The sequence below is a fragment of the Urocitellus parryii genome, chromosome 9 (assembly GCF_045843805.1).
Source record: "Urocitellus parryii isolate mUroPar1 chromosome 9, mUroPar1.hap1, whole genome shotgun sequence".
Taxonomy (NCBI): domain Eukaryota; kingdom Metazoa; phylum Chordata; class Mammalia; order Rodentia; family Sciuridae; genus Urocitellus; species Urocitellus parryii.
This window is the reverse complement of record NC_135539.1, coordinates 84,023,284-84,040,746: the sequence shown is the minus strand read 5'-3', so window position 1 is coordinate 84,040,746 and position 17,463 is coordinate 84,023,284. Positions and strand designations below refer to the sequence as shown.

Genomic DNA, 17,463 nt, shown 5'->3' with positions numbered 1-17,463 from the left:
TTTTTGAAAAAAAAATCAATGTTTTTTAAGTCTATTAAATGCAATGGTATGCTAGTGAATTTGCTGCAAACATAACAGAAACAAAACCTTGGCTTGTCTGTTGATTTCCACAGAGTGAATGTTGTCCTCATGGGCAATTCCAAGCAACTTGTCTGCTGTCACTGAACATGGAGTTGAAAAGAGGTATGCATGACTGAGAGGCTGGCTCTGTCTACCACTACTTGTTTCCCATCTCATTAATTTCTGCTCTTCACATTACTTCTGTGCTTCTACTTTATTCAGTCTTATTTTTCTCACTTGTTAAAAAGGGATATTTAGCTCAAGACATTTCAGGCTCTTTTCTAGTGTACTATAAGTACTATAAGTGTATATAAGACTATAAATATGTTAGTCCTGCTTTAGCTTCAGTCCACAGGCATTGCTATTGTATTTTATTGTTCAGTTCAAAATATTTTTTCATCATTATTGACTTTGTCCATGGACTCCATAATAACATTTTCACAGTTCATGCTCTCTAGCTTAATAGCATTATGTTAAAAAAAACTGAATTATTTCAATCTTTAAAATTTGTTGATAATTTCTTGGGAATCAATCTAACAAAAGAAGTGAAAAACCTCTACAATGAAAACTACAGAACACTAAAGAAGGAAATTGAAGAAGACCTTAGAAGATGGAAAGATCTCCCATGTTCTTGGAAAGGCAGAGTTAATATTGTCAAAATGGCCATACTACCAAAACTGTAGTATTTAATTTAATTCCTATTAAAATTCAATGACATTCTTTATATAACTAGAAAAAGTAACCATGAAATTCATTTGGAAAAAATAAGAGATCCAGAATAGCCAAAATAATCCTTACCAAGAAAAGGGAAGCAGGAGGCATCACAATACCAGACCTTAAACTGTACTACAGAGCAACAGTAACAAACACAGCATGGTATTGGCACAAAAATAGACAGGCAGACAAATGGTACAGAATAGAAGACACAGAGACAAACCCACATTTATACAGTTATCTCATACTAGACAAAGGCACTAAAAACATATATTGAGAACAGATAGCTTCTTCAACAAATGGTGCTGGAAAACTGGAAATCCATATACAGCAGAATGAAATTAAACTCCTATCTCTCACCATGTATAAAACTCAACTCAAAGTGCATCAAGGACCTAGGAATTAGACCAAAGACTCTGCACTTAAAAGAAGAACAAGTAGGTCCAAATCTTCATCATGTCAGATCAGGCCCTGACTTCCTTAACAAGACTCCTAAAGTGCAAGAAATAAAATTTAAAAATCAATAAATGGGATAGATTCAAACTAAAAATCTTCTTCTCAACAAAAGAAATAATAATTGAGGGGAAAAAAAGAGCCTACAGAGTGGGAGCAAATTTTTACCACATGCATATCAGATAGAGCACTAATCTCCAGGATATATAAAGAACTCAAAAAACTTAATACCAAAAAAACAACCCGATCAATAAATGAGCTAAGGAACTGAACAGACACTTCTCAGAAGAAGATATACAAGTGATCAACAAATATATGAAAAAATGTTCAACATCTTTAGTAATTAGAGAAATGCAAATCAAACTACTCTAAGATTTCATCTCACTCTAGTCAGAATGGCAGTTATCAAGGATACAAGCAATAATAAGTATTGGCCAGGATGTGGAGGAAAAGGCACACTCATACATTGCTGGTGAGACTGCAAGATGGTGCAACTACTTTGGAAAGCAGTGTGGAGATTCCTCAGAAAACCTGAAATAGAACCATCATTTGACCCAACTGTCCCACTCCTCAGTCTATACCAAAAGTACTTAAAATCAGCATACTACAGTAACACAACCACATCAATGTTTATAGTAAACTGTGGAACCAACACAGATGTATATATACATAATGGAATATTACTCAGCATTAAAAGAGAATCAAATTATGGAATTTGCTGGTAAATGGATGGAGTTGGAGAATATCACTGCTAAGCCAAGTAAGCCAATCCCCCAAAATTAAAAGCCAAATATTTTCTGATTAGTGGATGCTGATCTGTGATTGGGGGGGGGGATAATGGAGGAAGTCTGGACTGGGCAAAGGGGAGGGTGGAGAAGGGTCAAGTGGGTAGGAAAGATGGTGAAATGAGATGGACATCATTGCCCTAGGTACATGTATGATTGCACTAATGGTGCATCTCTACATCATATACAACCAGAGAATTCAAATGTTGCACTCTATTTGTGTATGATGAATTGAAATGCATTCTGCTGTCGTGTATAACGAAGTAGAACAAATAAAAAAAAGGTATGGATAAGAGACAAAATAAGACATCACAGAACATCAGATATCAAGGATGGGTGATTCTTATCAAGCCAATTTAGCAGAATTCTTGCTGAAGCCAGGTTAGTAGGGACAGAGGAATAAGACAGAGGGAGGCCAAGGTCAAGGCTTTAGTGGAGAAGAGGGCTCACAACTAACTAAAGTTTGCTCAAGGGGAGCCTTTGTTCCCTCCTTCTCATCTCACAGGAAATAAAGTCTCCAAAGAGGCCAGGGGAAAGTTGACAGGGTAACCCAACTGGGTCTGTAAGGGTAGGGAGACTCCGTCGCAGGATGTCTTACACATACATGACTCTCGTTTTCCATTTGTTAGCTGGTTATGAGACCCCATTTCCTCCCAGTTACTCTGGTGGGTGTATTTTCTTCCTGTGGCGGCTGTAATGAATTACCACAAACAAGGTGTCTTACAACAACAGAAATGTGTTCTCTTGGTCCTGTGGGCCAGCACTCTGAAGTATGCCTCCCTGGGCTGAAATAAGGGTCGGAAGAGCCACCACTCCCTCTGCAGGCTCTGTGGGAGAATCCGTGCTCACCTCTCCCAGACAGTGTTCCTAGGCTGTGGCCACAGCACTCTCATCTCAGCTACCTCCTCACAAGGCCTTCTGCTCTCATCTCCTCCACTTCCCTCATAAGAATAGTGATTGCACTTAGGGCCCACCTAGGGAATTCACGCTAACCTGTCCATCTCAATTACACCTGCAGGGACTTCATGATCTTAATCAAATCTAGAGGTTTCATAGATTTATTTGCAATAAAGTGATCATTGAGGCTTAAAAAAACATTTTTTTTTTTATTGGCAGTTAGTTGCAAATAGCCAAATATATAGTCAATTTTGGGGACATCTCAAGTTTGCTTTTAAGAAAAGGTAAATTCTGGGGCTAGCGATGTGGCTCAGAGGTAAGACCCTTGCATTCTCGGGGAATGTTCTTCTGAACACATTTGTTACGTCAAGTTTGTAAATCATGTTAAGTTTTCTATAGCTTGATTTTTCTCTTGCTTGCCTTAACATTTACTGAGAAATCCCTATGAAATCTCCACTTTGACCATGTTTTTCTTTGTGTTCTGTCAAGTTTAACTTTCCATGATTCACAGTACGTGTTGCTTTGTTACTCAATAAGAATGAATACCTTCTGAGAAACGCACCATTAGGCGACATCATTCTTGTGTGAACATCAGAGTGTACTTCCACTATGAAAGTCGCAGTGTCACTTGGAGACAGCCTTAATGAATGCTGTCGCATATGCAGTCATTAAGTGAAACTTTTCATTAGGTACATATACCTCTTAAATGTATTTTTTCTAGCATGGAAGGCTTCCAGGATCCTCTCGCCCTCTTTGAATTCCGCGGGCGGTACTGAGACGACACACCTTTACGGAATGACGCCAAGGTGCAGGCACGCCCAGGCTCAGCTTCCACAGGCCGGCGGGCCTCGCCGCGGCTCCGTAGCCCAATATCCCGCAAGGACCCGGGCACCCTTTCGCGCGCCGGGGAAGAGATGCGCCGACCGAGGGCAGCGCCGGTCTTGCTGCCGGGTCCCGCTTCCACCCCAGGCCGGGAGGGGGCGCTCCGGCGCGAGGACACCGCCAGACGCGGGGTGAAGAGCCGTGTAAGCCCACTCGCCGCGCCCTCGCAGGCCGAAAGTCCCCTCAGGGAAGGGCTCGGAAGTCCCGCCCCCGCGCACGGCGACGGCAGCACGGAAGTGCCCTTCTAACCCCGGCCGTTCCGCCGCGAGCTGCGGGTAGTGGGCTAGTCGAGCCGAGCCGGCGGCGCACTTCCGGGGGCGTAGCGCTCGCGCTTCTCCGCCGCGCGTGCGAGTGCCCGGCAGCTCGGCATGGCGGCACCCTCCAGGAAGGAGCGGCAGGCGTGCTGGGGCGCGCGCGACGAGTACTGGCGGTGCCTGGACGCCCACGCCGAGGACGCGGCCCTCTGCCGGCGCCTCCGCAGCTCCTTCGAGGCCAGCTGCCCCCAGCAGTGGGTGAGTCGCCGGCGCGAAGGTCACGGCATCCTGATACCTGGGCTGGGGCCCGACGAGTGCGCGCAAACACCCCCGGGAGCTACCGCTGGGCGGGGCCCGATGTGAGCGTGTAGACCGCTCCGGGACGACGTGAGCGTGCAGACCACCCCGGAGCTACCCCGCGGCTGTGGATGGGCGGAAGCGCGCAGACCGCCCCGGAGCTAATCCCGGTGCTGTGGACGGGCGGGAGCGCGCAGACTGCCCCGGAGCTATCCCGGTGCTGGGGCCTGACGTGAGCTTGCAGACCACCCCGGGGCTGTTGACAGGCGGGAGCGTGCAGATCGCCCCGGAGCTCCCTCGCGCGGGGGACGGTAGTGAGTTTGTAGAGCGCCTCGAAGCCTCTGTGGGTTCTCGGACGTGAGCATCGTGGACTTCTCGGGGCTCTACTTCAGGAGCATTGCTAGACGAAGCAGACCTGCTGTCAGTGCCCCTCAGAGCAGCGCCTCTGTGGCCCTGCAGCCTTGCAGCAAGCGCTCCCCTGCATGCTGTCAGCATCCCTGCTCTGCTCCATGATCTTGAGCCCAGGCTGCCTGAGTTAGCCTGCCTCTTGGGTGTCCGCCCTTGCCGCATGTTCCCCTTTGCTCTCTTCTTGGTGTCACCTTGTTGAGCTCCTGCCCAGCTGCCACAAAATAAAAGCTGGAAGGTTTTTCCCAAGAGTCATGGGAGAGGGCCTTCTTCCAGAGACATTTCTTCCCTTCCACTGTAATTTTCCTTCTATTTGGGGGGAAGCCATGTTGTGTCTAGAGTAACACAATAGGAAATAAGTCTCAGATTAGCCTAGCAGTTGAGCAGACAGGGAACTTGCCGGTCAGTCTCCTGATCCCAGAATCTGCCTCATGTCTTAGATGTCCCAGCAGTACAGGTGAAGAATGATGAGGACCTGCTCTGTACAGGGACAGTGATAAATGTATAGCTTTGAGAGAAGCTCAGTTGGAGAGGGGCTAAGTTCTGGCCTCTTGGGGCTGACAGGACAGTAGGACCTCTAAGTGGAATTGTATGTTGTGTGGTTGAAGATAGGATCTGAGACTCCATGCTCTTAATTTGCCACTAAAACATGAAGGACATGATCACCTTCATTTGGTATCCTTTCTGTAACAGCCACCCTAGACTACCAGGGATAAGTCTGTAGTGCCGCAGCATATGGACATGTTGTAGCCAGGGAGACACACACCAAAGGACAGATGCATCTCACCAAACAGGGAAAGAGTTACTGAAGAGTTTAGGGGAAAGATCAAACTTGGGTAAGTTTTAAATGAAGCACTTTTGATGGTGTTGGAGCAAAGCAGAGATTGTGTATGAACAGACCCTCATCATCTCTGGACTGAGAAGGGGACTTGGTAAAGACTGAATGTCAAGGGGCTAGGATTGTGGCTCAGTGGTAGAGCACTTGCCTTAGCATGTGTGAGGCCCTAGGTTCAATCCCCCTCCCCAAATGATTGAATATCATTTGCAGAAGTCCCATATTTGAAGCTTGTGCCTGGGGTGCAGATCAGGGATGCTTTTCTGGGCAAAAGTGGGATGCTTCTTCATTCTTACTGAAAAAATGTTAAAGTGCAAACTTGTGACCCCCTGTGATTTTAGAGAACAGGGTTTCTCAGTGAATAAGAAAGCAGCGCTCAAATCCTAAGACTCAAGTCCTTTTGGATGTTGATGGCTGCAGCCCTTCCTTGGGAGAAACACTTGCTTGACAGCTGTTTCTCAGTTCTATCCTGTGGCTTGATACCAGGCATGGTAGATTTCCACATTCTCAGTCCACTCTAATATTTGCCCTCAAACTCCACTAAAATATTTAAGAATTAGATCCTAAGAAAGGCTTTCAACAAAAGAACTAGTGCTGTCTGGTCGGCCTCATGGTGCACACGGGTGGTACTCTGCCCCTGCCTTGCCTGGCAGCAGCTCAGGTTTACGCTGTGGCAGTTTTATGGCAGCCACATTTGCTTCCTTGGCCTGCATTTTCTACTTCTAGGATTTTGCCATGTCAAAATATTCTTCAGGGGCTGGGGTTGTGGCTCAGTGGTAGAGCACTTGCCTCGCACATGTGAGGCCCTGGGTTTGAACCTCAGCACCACGTAAAAATAAACAATAGAGGTATTGTGTCCATCTATAACTTAAAAATATATATATATATTCTTCAAATTCACTATGAAGAGGAAAACAAAACCAAATCATCAATAAACTTAACTTTTACCCTCAATTTAACTACTCATAGTTCATAAATGTAATTTTCTTATGTCTGTCTCAAGTGTTTGTTTCTGGACGAGTCATTTGTGGGTGATAAACATTAAACTTAGAACCACCCAGCATTTCAAATCTGAAGACTCCTAGCCTAAGCCAGAGCTTTGTGGACTCAGACTGCTGGAAGACTCTCAGGTTGTACAGTCCTGTAGAAGGTTCCTGGGCTAGCCAGAGAGCAGGGTCTCGAGCCCCTGAAGGTCCAACTCACCTGTTACCCCACTTCTCAGGGGCTCACTCCCCAGATCACTGACTGGTTCCAGAATACAAATCCCTTTGCTGTTTCTGTATGGATTTATAATGAATAATTTGTTGCACTTAAATCTGCTTTTGCTTATTAAGCTGCATAACTTGCCCTAAGTTAAGCCTTTTTCATCTCAACAGATAAAATATTTTGATAAAAGAAGAGACTACTTAAAATTCAAGGAAAAATTTGAAGCGGGACAGTTCCAGCCTTCTGAATCAACTACAAATTCCTAGGAACTTCCTGAACTTTTCATAAAGGTTGAAATTATTCTTTCTGGACATTAAAAAATGCTGTGTTGATTCTGTGACAGTAGTAGTTTGACATGGCATACATCAGTACTTGTTCGCTGTGTACAGTACTTCATGACAAAATTGGACAAATAACAGAAGATCCATGTTTCAACTATGAAGACTTGAAGTACAGTGGTTTAAATATACCTAGTTCTAATTTAGTAAGAAATTTAAGAAACTATTAAAACCAATTATAAAAACACATTGATCTTTTTTTTTTTTTTGGACTAGATGATGAGTAGTGGGGAAATATTTACAATGGATATTATAAATAGAAGCTGTCACTCTGTGTTCCTGGGAATCAGCACTTGAATATAGGCATTACAGCTTGAGGTTGGAAAAGGTTGAGCTCAGAACACACAGGTAAAATGTAAGAGCCATCTATTAGAAAACCTGCAGCTAATGTTATACTAGATGATGAGAGAATGACTGTATTCCTAGTTAGTTCAGTGAGGCAAAAAAGGAAATGAAAGACAGATCAGGAAGGAAGAAATAAAGCCGGTTCTATTCACAGCTGATATAATTGAGAAACACTAAAGAATGGGGGAAAAAAACGAAAAGGTATAATACAACCTAGAGACAATATTTGTAGATAGCATAGTTCATGAAGGACTTATATATACAAAATATAAAACCAAAACCCCCTTTTATGAAAAATCATCTGGGCATGGTGGTGCACACTTGTAATGCCAGCAGCTCAGGAGGCTGAGGCAGGAGGATCACAAGTTCAAAGCCAGCCTCAACAGTTAAGATTGTCTCAAAAGCATCTGGCTCCATGCTTAAGCACCCCTAGGTTCAATCCCTGGTGCCAAAAAAAAAAAAAAAAATTGGTGGGCATATTATGCAAATAGATACTGAAAGATAATATACAATGGGAAGTAAACATGAAAAGTGCTCTATTATTAAATATTAGAATAATGGAAATTAGTACTTCGATGATACATCATCACTCCCCTCTTAGAATGACTTTGAAGTTGACAATCCTCATGCCAACAGGAAGTGCAGCAGTTACTCATTCCCTGCAGTGGGAGTGGGACCTAGGAAAGCCCCTCTGGAGAGCAATTAAGAGTGTTGGTGACCCACAATCCAGCAGCCCCACTCCTAGGTCTTTCACAAATGAACTGCAAATTATATAGGGATGTTTGCTTAAAGCAGCTTTACTCATGCCCAGGTCTGGGTTTCTAACACTGTTCTCCAGTGAATTGTGCCAGGGCTCTTAGAGATGTCCCACTCCACCAAGGAGAGAGATGAAACAGACCTAGAGCATCATGTAGTGCCAAAGAGTAAGGCAGCAGCAAGAACAAGGTCCCAGGAGCCTGCTGAGGACACAGGATGTCCACACTGATAGAAAAAAGAAGTCTTCTCTAACAAGGAATTCCAACAGGTGAATAGAGCACCAGCAGTACATGCCACAGAAGTAACTGCTGCAGGCAGTGTCCATCCTGAACACAAACATCAGTGGTGGACAGAACAAAGAGACATTAATAAGTACAGTTTCGACTTCTCATATGACCATTAAGTATGCAGGAAAAATCATGACTTTCCCAATTAATGCAACTACTTCTAAAGAATAAATCTATTTGCTCTAAATGCAATGATTTAGCTGTGGAATGTAAACTGTTAATGTTTAATGAAAAACTCCCTGTATTCCTGTCAAGGAAGTTTTTGAGAAATTAAAATCTAGAGAAGAAGAATTAATGTTAAGAAGACAAATTAGTGCTTAGTACTGGGCAACTTGTTCTTGTTCCTGTGCACAATGGTGTGTGTTCTTAACTCTTGTTTGATTAAAATTAGGAGCCTCTTTTTTCAAGTTAACCGCTTGCCGTAACCGTGGCACCGGTTCCAGTCAAGAAAGAATAGTCAAGGTATAGGCCAATAGTTTGGGACATTTTTAACTATTATTAAAAGTTAACTAAGCAGAAATAGCTCAAAGCAAAACATGAACTGAAAGGAAAAATGCTTGCTTATACATAAGCCAAGATACATTCTTCTATTCTAATTGTAGCTACGTAATACTTTTGTTTCTTTGAATAATGATTCCTGTTTTGTAACCACAAAGTACTGTGAGGCTGCCAAAATGAAAAGTATACATGATTAACTTCACAAGTAAAGATTGGGATTCAGCACCTTCACTTTGGTGTCTGTGTTGTTTCTCCACCCCCCCTCTCACTGACTCCTCACCATCCGTTCGTCTCCTGAGACCCCCTGTTGGAGCTGGACTCCGACATTAGAGAATTTTTTAAAATATTTATTTATTTTTAGTTTTTGGTGGACACAACATCTTTATTTTATTTTTTTTAATGTGGTGCTGAGGATCGAACCCAGCACCCCGCGCATGCCAGGCAAGTACACTACCGCTTGAGCCACATCCCCAGCCCCCAGGATGTCCTTTAATGACTGCCACAGTCTTGACAAGAGCCACAGACTCCAGTGCTCCCCCTCCACGGGGAGCTTGCTTCCCCTACCCTTGAGGCAGGCTGACTTGCTTTTGACAAAGGCATGGAGAGGGAGAGAGCAAATTTAGAGAACAATGCAGCAGAAGAGGTCTTCACCAGATGGAAATGATGGAGGTGTGAGCCCACCCCGCTGCCACCATGTCTATCTAACCTCATGGCAGAAGAGGCCCCTTCACCTGCTCTTGGAACCTGTAACCTCCAAGGATATGCCAGACAAACCCAAATCCTGGGACGTTTACAAAACACTGGACCAGCACTCTTCAAAATAACACTTAATGTAATGTGTATCCAAACCTGGATTAGCTCCAGGGACAGGAAAAGGACAGTAGTGGAAAACAGGAAACTGGACTCAAGTCTGCAACTTGGTGAAGAGCACCTCGATCAACACCAATGTCCTAATTCAGATGAATGCACTGTGTTTTATAAGATCACTTAGGCATCACAGTGAAGCAGGTATAAGGAAACTTCTGTGCTATTTTTGCAGTCCTTCTGCAAAATGAAAGTTAGTTTCAAAATTATAGAAGAAAAAGTAAATATATGGGCATGAACTAGGAAATTTGTTACTAAAAGACCCAGATATAATTGAAGGTCATTGCTGGATGGTGATATATGGTTACTATTAAATAAGAAAGTCAAATTACCAAATTAAAAAAAAGACAGAAGAAGTCCACCAGCAAATACTCGTGAACTTCATTCTCAGCTTCAGCAGCAATTTGGAGGAGTAATTCGAGTTCTTTGCGTTCTCATTTGTAGTTTTCTCAATACAGACTATTTCTAACCATTACTTCATCTCTCTGAACAAAGATGCATTTGAGAAATTTCCTAAGAACTTAATATGAATGACTATGGCCTACTTCATGGTTTGTGAACTTTACAGGGAAGCTGGCTTAACATCTTGCCAAACAAAGTAGGGAAGGCAGAGTACCACAGGAGGCCAGACCACCTTCCTCCAGTGCCTTTGCCTTGGTTTCCTGCTTCGTCCCCATGACCTCAGGGTTCCGGTGCTTGGAGGTGAGGGCTGTTCAATTCTGCCTCACTTTGAGTGCACTTTGTATTCCTGATGATACTAACTTCTAGAAGGACTTTTTAAAAAAAATGTTGTTTTATTTTCATAATTATGTAAAATGTTTTATTAATAAGCAAAATCATGTATCTATATAAAGATTTATCAAAGGAGAAAATATATAATGATATATTTAAGGCACATTAACAAGTTTTTGGCATTAAATTGCAAGAACAAAAAAAATTCATATCCCAATAAATGTCAGAATCTCTTTCATTATTCCAAATAGTTTAAAAAGCAGTCAAGAGGCACCGAGACCACTGAGGTAAGGCACAGGCTTCACGATGAGGCTCCTGTATGCCTGAGCAGCTGCTGCCTGGTGTACTCCCAGATCAGCAGGGCCCCGCTCACATGCACATTCAGTGAGCGGATGACGCCCTGCTGGGGAATCTCCACACACACGTCCAGCTGTTGTAGAAGGTTGGCAGGAATGCCTTCCCGTTCATTGCTGAGGGAGGAAAATGCAAAAGATCTGAGTTTTCTGACAGTAACAATTTTTTCCTGGTTATTCTGTTACCACATCAGACAGACAGATGAAGGAAGTGTGGTTTCAGGAAATAAATAAGACTAACAGAGATCTACAGGTCAATTCTGTGTCCTCCTGACCCTCCTGGACAGGTGAAATAAAAGGAAAACTAGGGGGTTTCCATCAATATTCCAGGGCAAAGGCACAGCTGAAGGGCCAGGAAAACTGCCAAATGAGAAACACATTCCAAGGGCGCAGGGAGGCCACTCACCCCAACAGGAGCAGCGACTTCTCAGGGAAGCAGAACTGGGCCAAGTCTGAGCTGTGGGCAGTCTGCTCCACGCCAATGACCGTGTAACCTGCTGCCCTTTTCTGTTGCAGATAACCAGGGAGCTGATGCGGCTTCACCTGAATGTCAGTTTGTAAAGAGCAGAAAATAAATCAGTTACAGCCCTGTGTGGAGTAAAATGAAAGTTAACAAAAAAACCTCTTAAATTAGTTAAAGGTATTTTTAAAGAAAAAAAAAAAATCACAACTATATATATTTTTTAAGAAAACCCTCCCAACTCACAACTTTATAAGAATCATTTCTAAATCAAGAGTGAGCTGTATCAGGACACATTTTACTGAAAATAATATCGCATTATTGATGATTTCTAAAAATAAAACTGAAATATGGAGAACGGAGTATTCTTTTAAGTATTGTTTTTAATCTATGAAAGGCTGAATTCCTACAAATTCCTGCAGAAGGCCTGCCTAACACATAAAGACAAAACACTGCACACTTCCCCAGTAAAAGTTCAATAACAGATTACTTTCCACCCACCTCCACCAGAGGAAGCCACTGTTCAGCTGAGACACTGAGGTGCTGAAACTGCTTGTCACGGACACAATGAAGGTTGCTGACCACCAGCACTGAGGCCCCGAACACCTCACAGGTCCGGCACAGGCCTGTACAGAACACCTGTGTCATCCAGACGGCCCCCAGCATCACACCACACTCATCAGATCCCACTGCTTCCCCAAAAACTCTCAGAGGGCTAAATGTAGAGGACACAACCAAAACGGGCAGGGGACCAGAGTCCAGGTCCAGAGATTTCAAGCAAACTACCTGGAAAACCATGTTTACCTCCTAAATTAGTTGGTTTATCAATTAGTGAGGCCACTACAATCAGTCTGCTGATGGACTTTCCAAGTTTGGCAGCACGGTCCTGGAGCACAAGCTCGAGGTCTGTGTCGAGGAGGTCGTGTCCCCACGGGATGATCTTCTTCTGCACATCAGCCTGCTCAGAAGGGCCATCTGCTTCCCTTGAGCCAGTGCCTGGGAAGAGAGAGGACACCAGGGTCCACGAGTCAGGCCCAGTGTCTGTGTGGGTCAAGGAGCACTCACTGAGACTGACCTGTTCACTGACTGACTGAGAAGCTGCTTGGATCCAAATATGTCACCATTTTCAGTAGTAATTCTTGGATTTCAAATTCAGCTCTACTAATCAATATATTATGACATTTCATAAAAACAGAAGATATACTATGGTTCACATTTTCGCATATACAAAATTGGGAAGCAATTTAGAATCATAGTTGTTTAATATTTTTTTCTTAGAGGTAAATAATGGCATATTTTACAAACAACAACATAATATCGAATTGGAATTTTTATGGAAATATATTCCTAAAAAGAATATAAATGAAATTTTTTTTTCTTAAATTTCACTAGAAGTACCTGGGGTAACTTTCTAAAATGAAGGCTGTGCCATAAAAGAATCACCTCTTGACTCAACTGCTGGGAACCAGATGTCATTAACCTATCTAACTTCAGGGTCTGCTCGAGACAGGACTGAGTCCATGCTAGAGCTCTTCCTTTGTCCCCCCAAATGGACCACCAGCCAATGAACAGTCGTTTGCTGGGGATGGGGCAGACGTGCAGGAAACCACGACAATCCCAAGGGCATGCTCACACAGGAGGGATGAGTAGCGTCCGTGGCAGGAGTCAGACCGAAGGGCCCAAGAAGGGAGGACACAGCTTCCAGGGGAGACAGAGCTGTGCATGTGCAGATGTGGAAGGAAAGTGACCTGGGCATCAGTAAGTGCTATGGCTTAGCTCAGCCTGCACCAGACCACAGGCTCTACCTGTCTGAGGTGAGGGATTTATTCTATACAGAGGAGCCCCTGGGGCATTTGAAGATGGGGGATAATGGCAGTGATGTTGTTTGATTAGAGAAATCCCTCTTGGGAGTGATGTTGGGAAGCACTGGGCTGAGAACGGACACAAGGCTCGTGCACTGGCCATGGTGGAGACAGTGAAATCAGAAAGTCCTCACCACAGGGGGTTGGAGGGCAGGAGAAGCAGCCAGCTGGCTGAAGCTCCACCACCAAGGCTGGGTGGTGGGTGGATGTGGCAAGAGGAGACCAGGAAAAGAATGACAGAGTGACCATTAACAGAGGGCACAGAGAGGAGGCGAGGTGGACAGAAAGTGGAGTCCAGTCTGGATGTGCTGAGTTTAAAGAGCTTGAGGAACAGCGGGCTGCAGAGGTCCAGTCAGCTCAGGCCGAGAGACGGAGGACTGCAAGCAGGTAGCTCAGAGGGGAGCTTTCAGAAGTGGCCATTGGTGAAGCGCACGGGGAGAGCACTGAGCACGATGACCAGGCCAGAGACCTCAGAGATGAGGAAGACCACAACACAGATGCTCTACTCCTGGAAGGGACAGAGGAGATCCATATTGTGGTCCTTCTGGAAACCTGATTTTTACAGATACAGAGCAGTGAATATTAACCAACCACCTATTCAAGAGAACAGGGAAGCTGCTGTCTTGCTGCAGCCAAGTTGCCTCTCCCCTGGAAGACTAGGTCAAGGCCACACCACACTCCCACACTTCCACTGCTGGACCAAGGTGGGCAGACAAGAGGCGCCACCCACCCCTGCTCTACGTGACAAAACCAGTGAATTCATGCACAAACAGGGAAATAAGGAGAAGCAGCTCTCTACCTGCGTCCTGCTGGGACCAGTCCCCGGGATTTAGCTCACAGAGCGGAGTCCGAGAAAGGCACCACAGGGGCCCTGAACCTGAAGGGACATCTGTGAAGCTGTAAAATCTGTCAAGGGTGATCCACTCCTCTTCAATGACGCCTGAGAGCCGTGGGAGGGTGTAAAAGATGGTCTGGAAACAGAATTGTAAAAATAACAAAGAAACATGACATGTCAGCAGCAGTACTCTGTCGTTACTGATGTGCTCTCCCAAGCCATCTGATGTGGTCAGAGCTCTCATTACCAAGCGATACTCAGAACCTGGATTCTGGCCTCCCACGTTCCTCAGCTGTGTGGCATTAAGCAAGTCGGAGCCTTCTGTCTCTAGGTCCCCATAAAGTGAGGACACAGTCAGATTCCAGCAGCAAGTGAAAGGGCTCAGGACCTGCACAGGGACTGCTGGGCACAGTCACACCTGAGCAGCCCCCCTGCAGCCACTGACCTTTTGAAAGAAAACCCAGCACAGGGGTGCTCACCACAGGGAGGTGTCAAGGGGGCGAGGCCCAGATGCTGTGCAGCTCAAGTAAAACACTGCCTTGGGACAGCGCTCCTGTCCTCAGGAAAGCTTTTAGCATGCGCATGGTTTTCTGTTGCCACCACAGCTGTGCAGACTTAACTGGCATCCAGACCACAACCAAGTGTGTACCAGGTCAGTACCGAGGCCCCCTCCACACAGACTAGACCATTCATCAGGTCACATACAGTCATGACCTGTGTGGCAGCAGGAGGCAGGGGCCAAGGGTCGGAGGGATACCACAGATGCAGCAGTCCTGCTGGGAACCTGACCAGAGGAGGCTGACAAGGCCAGGGAGGCCAAAGGGTCCTTCAGGAGACCTCAGGCAGCCCCTCAGGCACCAAGGGATGCAGAGCAGAGGGGTGTGAGACACAGGAACAGCCCTGACAGTACTGGGAGTGAAGCCCCAGAGGATACTCAGGAATATTCTCCAGTGTGTGGCTCTCAATATGCAGCTCTGTGTTTAGAGGCCAGTCCATGGGCAATCCAAGGATCACTGGCGTGCACACTGGCTGAAGCTACTGACGCCGACCAGACCTCCCAAGGAGTAGTCCTAAGTCCAAGGACTGGAACTCCACACAGCACATTATAACTAGAGCTGCAGGAGGGAGAAGGTGCTATGCTTTGTTCAAAGTTAGTGAATTACACAGTGAATTAATTATATTAACTGTAAGAAACGGGATCGTGGGTCTTAAAATTATATAAGCACTTTCTGTTACAACCAGTGAGGGGGTACATCATTTGCTCTACAATTTTAATTACCCAGACCTAAAATATGCCATGAATGAAAGAACAGATATTTTCCTTTATTACCAGGGGGCTTCCATTCAATAAAATCTCACCTGCACCTGCTCTTACTCACTGCCTTTTAGGAATCTGCTCTGATTTCTGTTTAGAGTTAGAGTTTCCCTTCCAGGACTTACAAGCCAGACAGGCACATCCCACTGCTGAGGGGGTCTGCAAGCAAGCCTGCTGCCTAAGGTGACAGAATCCTACTCAGGAGTCAGGAGGCTGAGGTGACTGGGAGGACAACTGGCCTAGTCTCCAAAGTCTCCACAGGTGGCATCAGGCTGAAGTCACAGTAGGCCCCTACAGGCGGCTTTCTCTGCTCACCTCCAGACAGTAATCCTCCAGGGGGTGAAACGTGGCAAAGAAGAAGTGGTCCTGGATGCGCTGCCAGTTCTTCTTGGCATTCCTAGGGCAGGGAGCAAGGCATGAGGCGCAGTAAGGGACCAGACGACTCTGCAGGGTCGCACCGTGGGCAGGCGAGGACTGTCACTGTCATCCAGGTTTATACTGCAGCTGGCATCTCTGGGACCAACCTACTTCACAATGCCCCCCTCCTTTGGCCTTGTTGGGGATAGACCTAGGGCCTTTTGCATGCTAGGCGAGCCCTCAACACTGAGCACAGGCCAGGCCATAAAATCTCACATTTTAAAATGGAGCTCAAAGACAAACAGAGCAATTAAGTGACCTTCAGTAACCTGAGAACTGGGGGTTCAACTTCTGTTCTGAGAAGTAGGTCCCTGAGCCTTAGGTGCAGCCACCATCTAGCAGAGCAGGAAGGGGGTGAGAAGCCTTGGGTGGTCTCAAGCAAGGTGGGAAAAGGACCTCTGCCACTGCCTGAGGACGGGAGCCCTCTGGGGGGACCCTTTTCTCCAGGAGAAGCAGCCATTCCACAGTCGTTTCTACTCCTCAGCCCCACCCACTATCCACCTGCACCGCTTTTGTCACACTAGACACACAGAAAATGAGCAGGGCTTACATCGCAGCCCATCGGTCAGGTTTTAAAAGGCAAAAGTAGAGGTAAAAAGAACAACACAGAGAGACTCAGTTTAAAGTCAGGATCATCAGCACCAAAACCCACAGCAATTCTGGGACCTCTTGCTGGCAGGCCTCATCCGCCTGGCCAGGCGCCTCCTCCGCTCCCAGCACTGCAGCCAGAGGCAGACCAGGAAGAGGGAGCACCTCCTCCCACTGCCTCCTTCCAAGGCTCTCCAGCGGTGCCAGGGAAATTGACATTGCCTCCTTCCCTCTGCTCTGCACTGGCCCGCCAGCTAACTATTCAAATCAGGTCCAGCATTAAAACAGAACCTCACTACAGTTTCCTTCAGAGGGGATTCGGGGATACGTCATGGCACTGCCATGTGATGGAATGTTAGGTGCTGTTGGAAGAAACTGATTTCCCAGCATTACAGAGAGGAAGACTCAAGGACAAGGACACGAGGTGCAGGCTAGGCAGTGTCCAGGGTGGGAGTGGGACCAGAGCACGGTGCGTGTCCAACCACTTGGGGCTTGCTAAGCTACAGGCCCCAACCCCAGCGCACTGCCTGTTGTCCTGGCTCCTGGGTGAGCGCTTGGTGTGGAGGAGATCTCAGAGGAGCCAGAATGGGTGGAACTGGCGGGGCAGGGGGCAGAGGGCAGAGGGCAGAGTCTGCGCACAGGGAACAAGAGGCCCTAATGGTAGGCAAACCAAGGTCCTGCTGCAGCTCCACCTGGCCCAGCTCCTGGGCCTGTGGCTGAATGTAATCCAAGGAGCGGGTGCCCGCCAGGCCGGGCCTCTTCCGCCTCCCCTGGCTCTGGTAGAGCAGCGAGTGGCCATCCTTACCCTGCACCATGCATGCTCTCCACCTGGCTGAGACTACACTCTATGAGAGCTGTCCACGCATCACACTCCTCCACGCAGAGGGCTTTGCACACTGCCCAGACCTTCTTCAGAGCTATCAGAGCATACAGCCGGATGCTGAAGTTGTGGCTGAGACCCCACTGCAGTGCAATGAGGAGGGCCTGCTTTAGTACTCGCTTCTGGAAAGAAAGGGAGACTCCGT

At 46.2% G+C, this 17,463-nt stretch overlaps 2 protein-coding genes across 2 annotated transcripts in view; one reads left to right on the top strand and one right to left on the bottom strand.

The window, feature by feature from the left end:
* The first annotated feature begins 4,042 nt into the window (after positions 1-4,042).
* On the top strand, positions 4,043-7,313 carry Coa6 (cytochrome c oxidase assembly factor 6). Its single transcript, XM_026412881.2, has 2 exons — positions 4,043-4,303; positions 6,959-7,313. Exons 1-2 carry the CDS (start codon positions 4,160-4,162, stop codon positions 7,052-7,054), a joined length of 240 nt encoding a protein of 79 aa, XP_026268666.1. The 5' UTR covers positions 4,043-4,159; the 3' UTR covers positions 7,055-7,313.
* Tarbp1 (tRNA guanosine 2 -O-methyltransferase TARBP1) overlaps positions 7,080-17,463 on the bottom strand; it is a 54,661-nt gene continuing 44,277 nt past the window's right edge. Inside the window, exons 24-30 of the mRNA XM_026412747.2 lie at positions 17,244-17,440; positions 15,749-15,830; positions 14,083-14,254; positions 12,226-12,417; positions 11,923-12,047; positions 11,368-11,504; positions 7,080-11,078 (exon numbers count right to left, since the gene is read on the bottom strand). Coding sequence (XP_026268532.2) covers positions 10,910-11,078; positions 11,368-11,504; positions 11,923-12,047; positions 12,226-12,417; positions 14,083-14,254; positions 15,749-15,830; positions 17,244-17,440 — 1,074 coding nt within the window. The 3' untranslated portion in view covers positions 7,080-10,909. The remainder of the gene's footprint in view (positions 11,079-11,367; positions 11,505-11,922; positions 12,048-12,225; positions 12,418-14,082; positions 14,255-15,748; positions 15,831-17,243; positions 17,441-17,463) is intronic.

Bases quoted from the DNA above. Each gene is read 5' to 3' on its own strand.
- Coa6 (XM_026412881.2), top strand. From the start codon at position 4,160: ATGGCGGCACCCTCCAGGAAGGAGCGGCAGGCGTGCTGGGGCGCGCGC. The intron at 4,304-6,958 runs GTGAGTCGCCGG...TCATCTCAACAG, and splicing joins CCAGCTGCCCCCAGCAGTGG to ATAAAATATTTTGATAAAAG.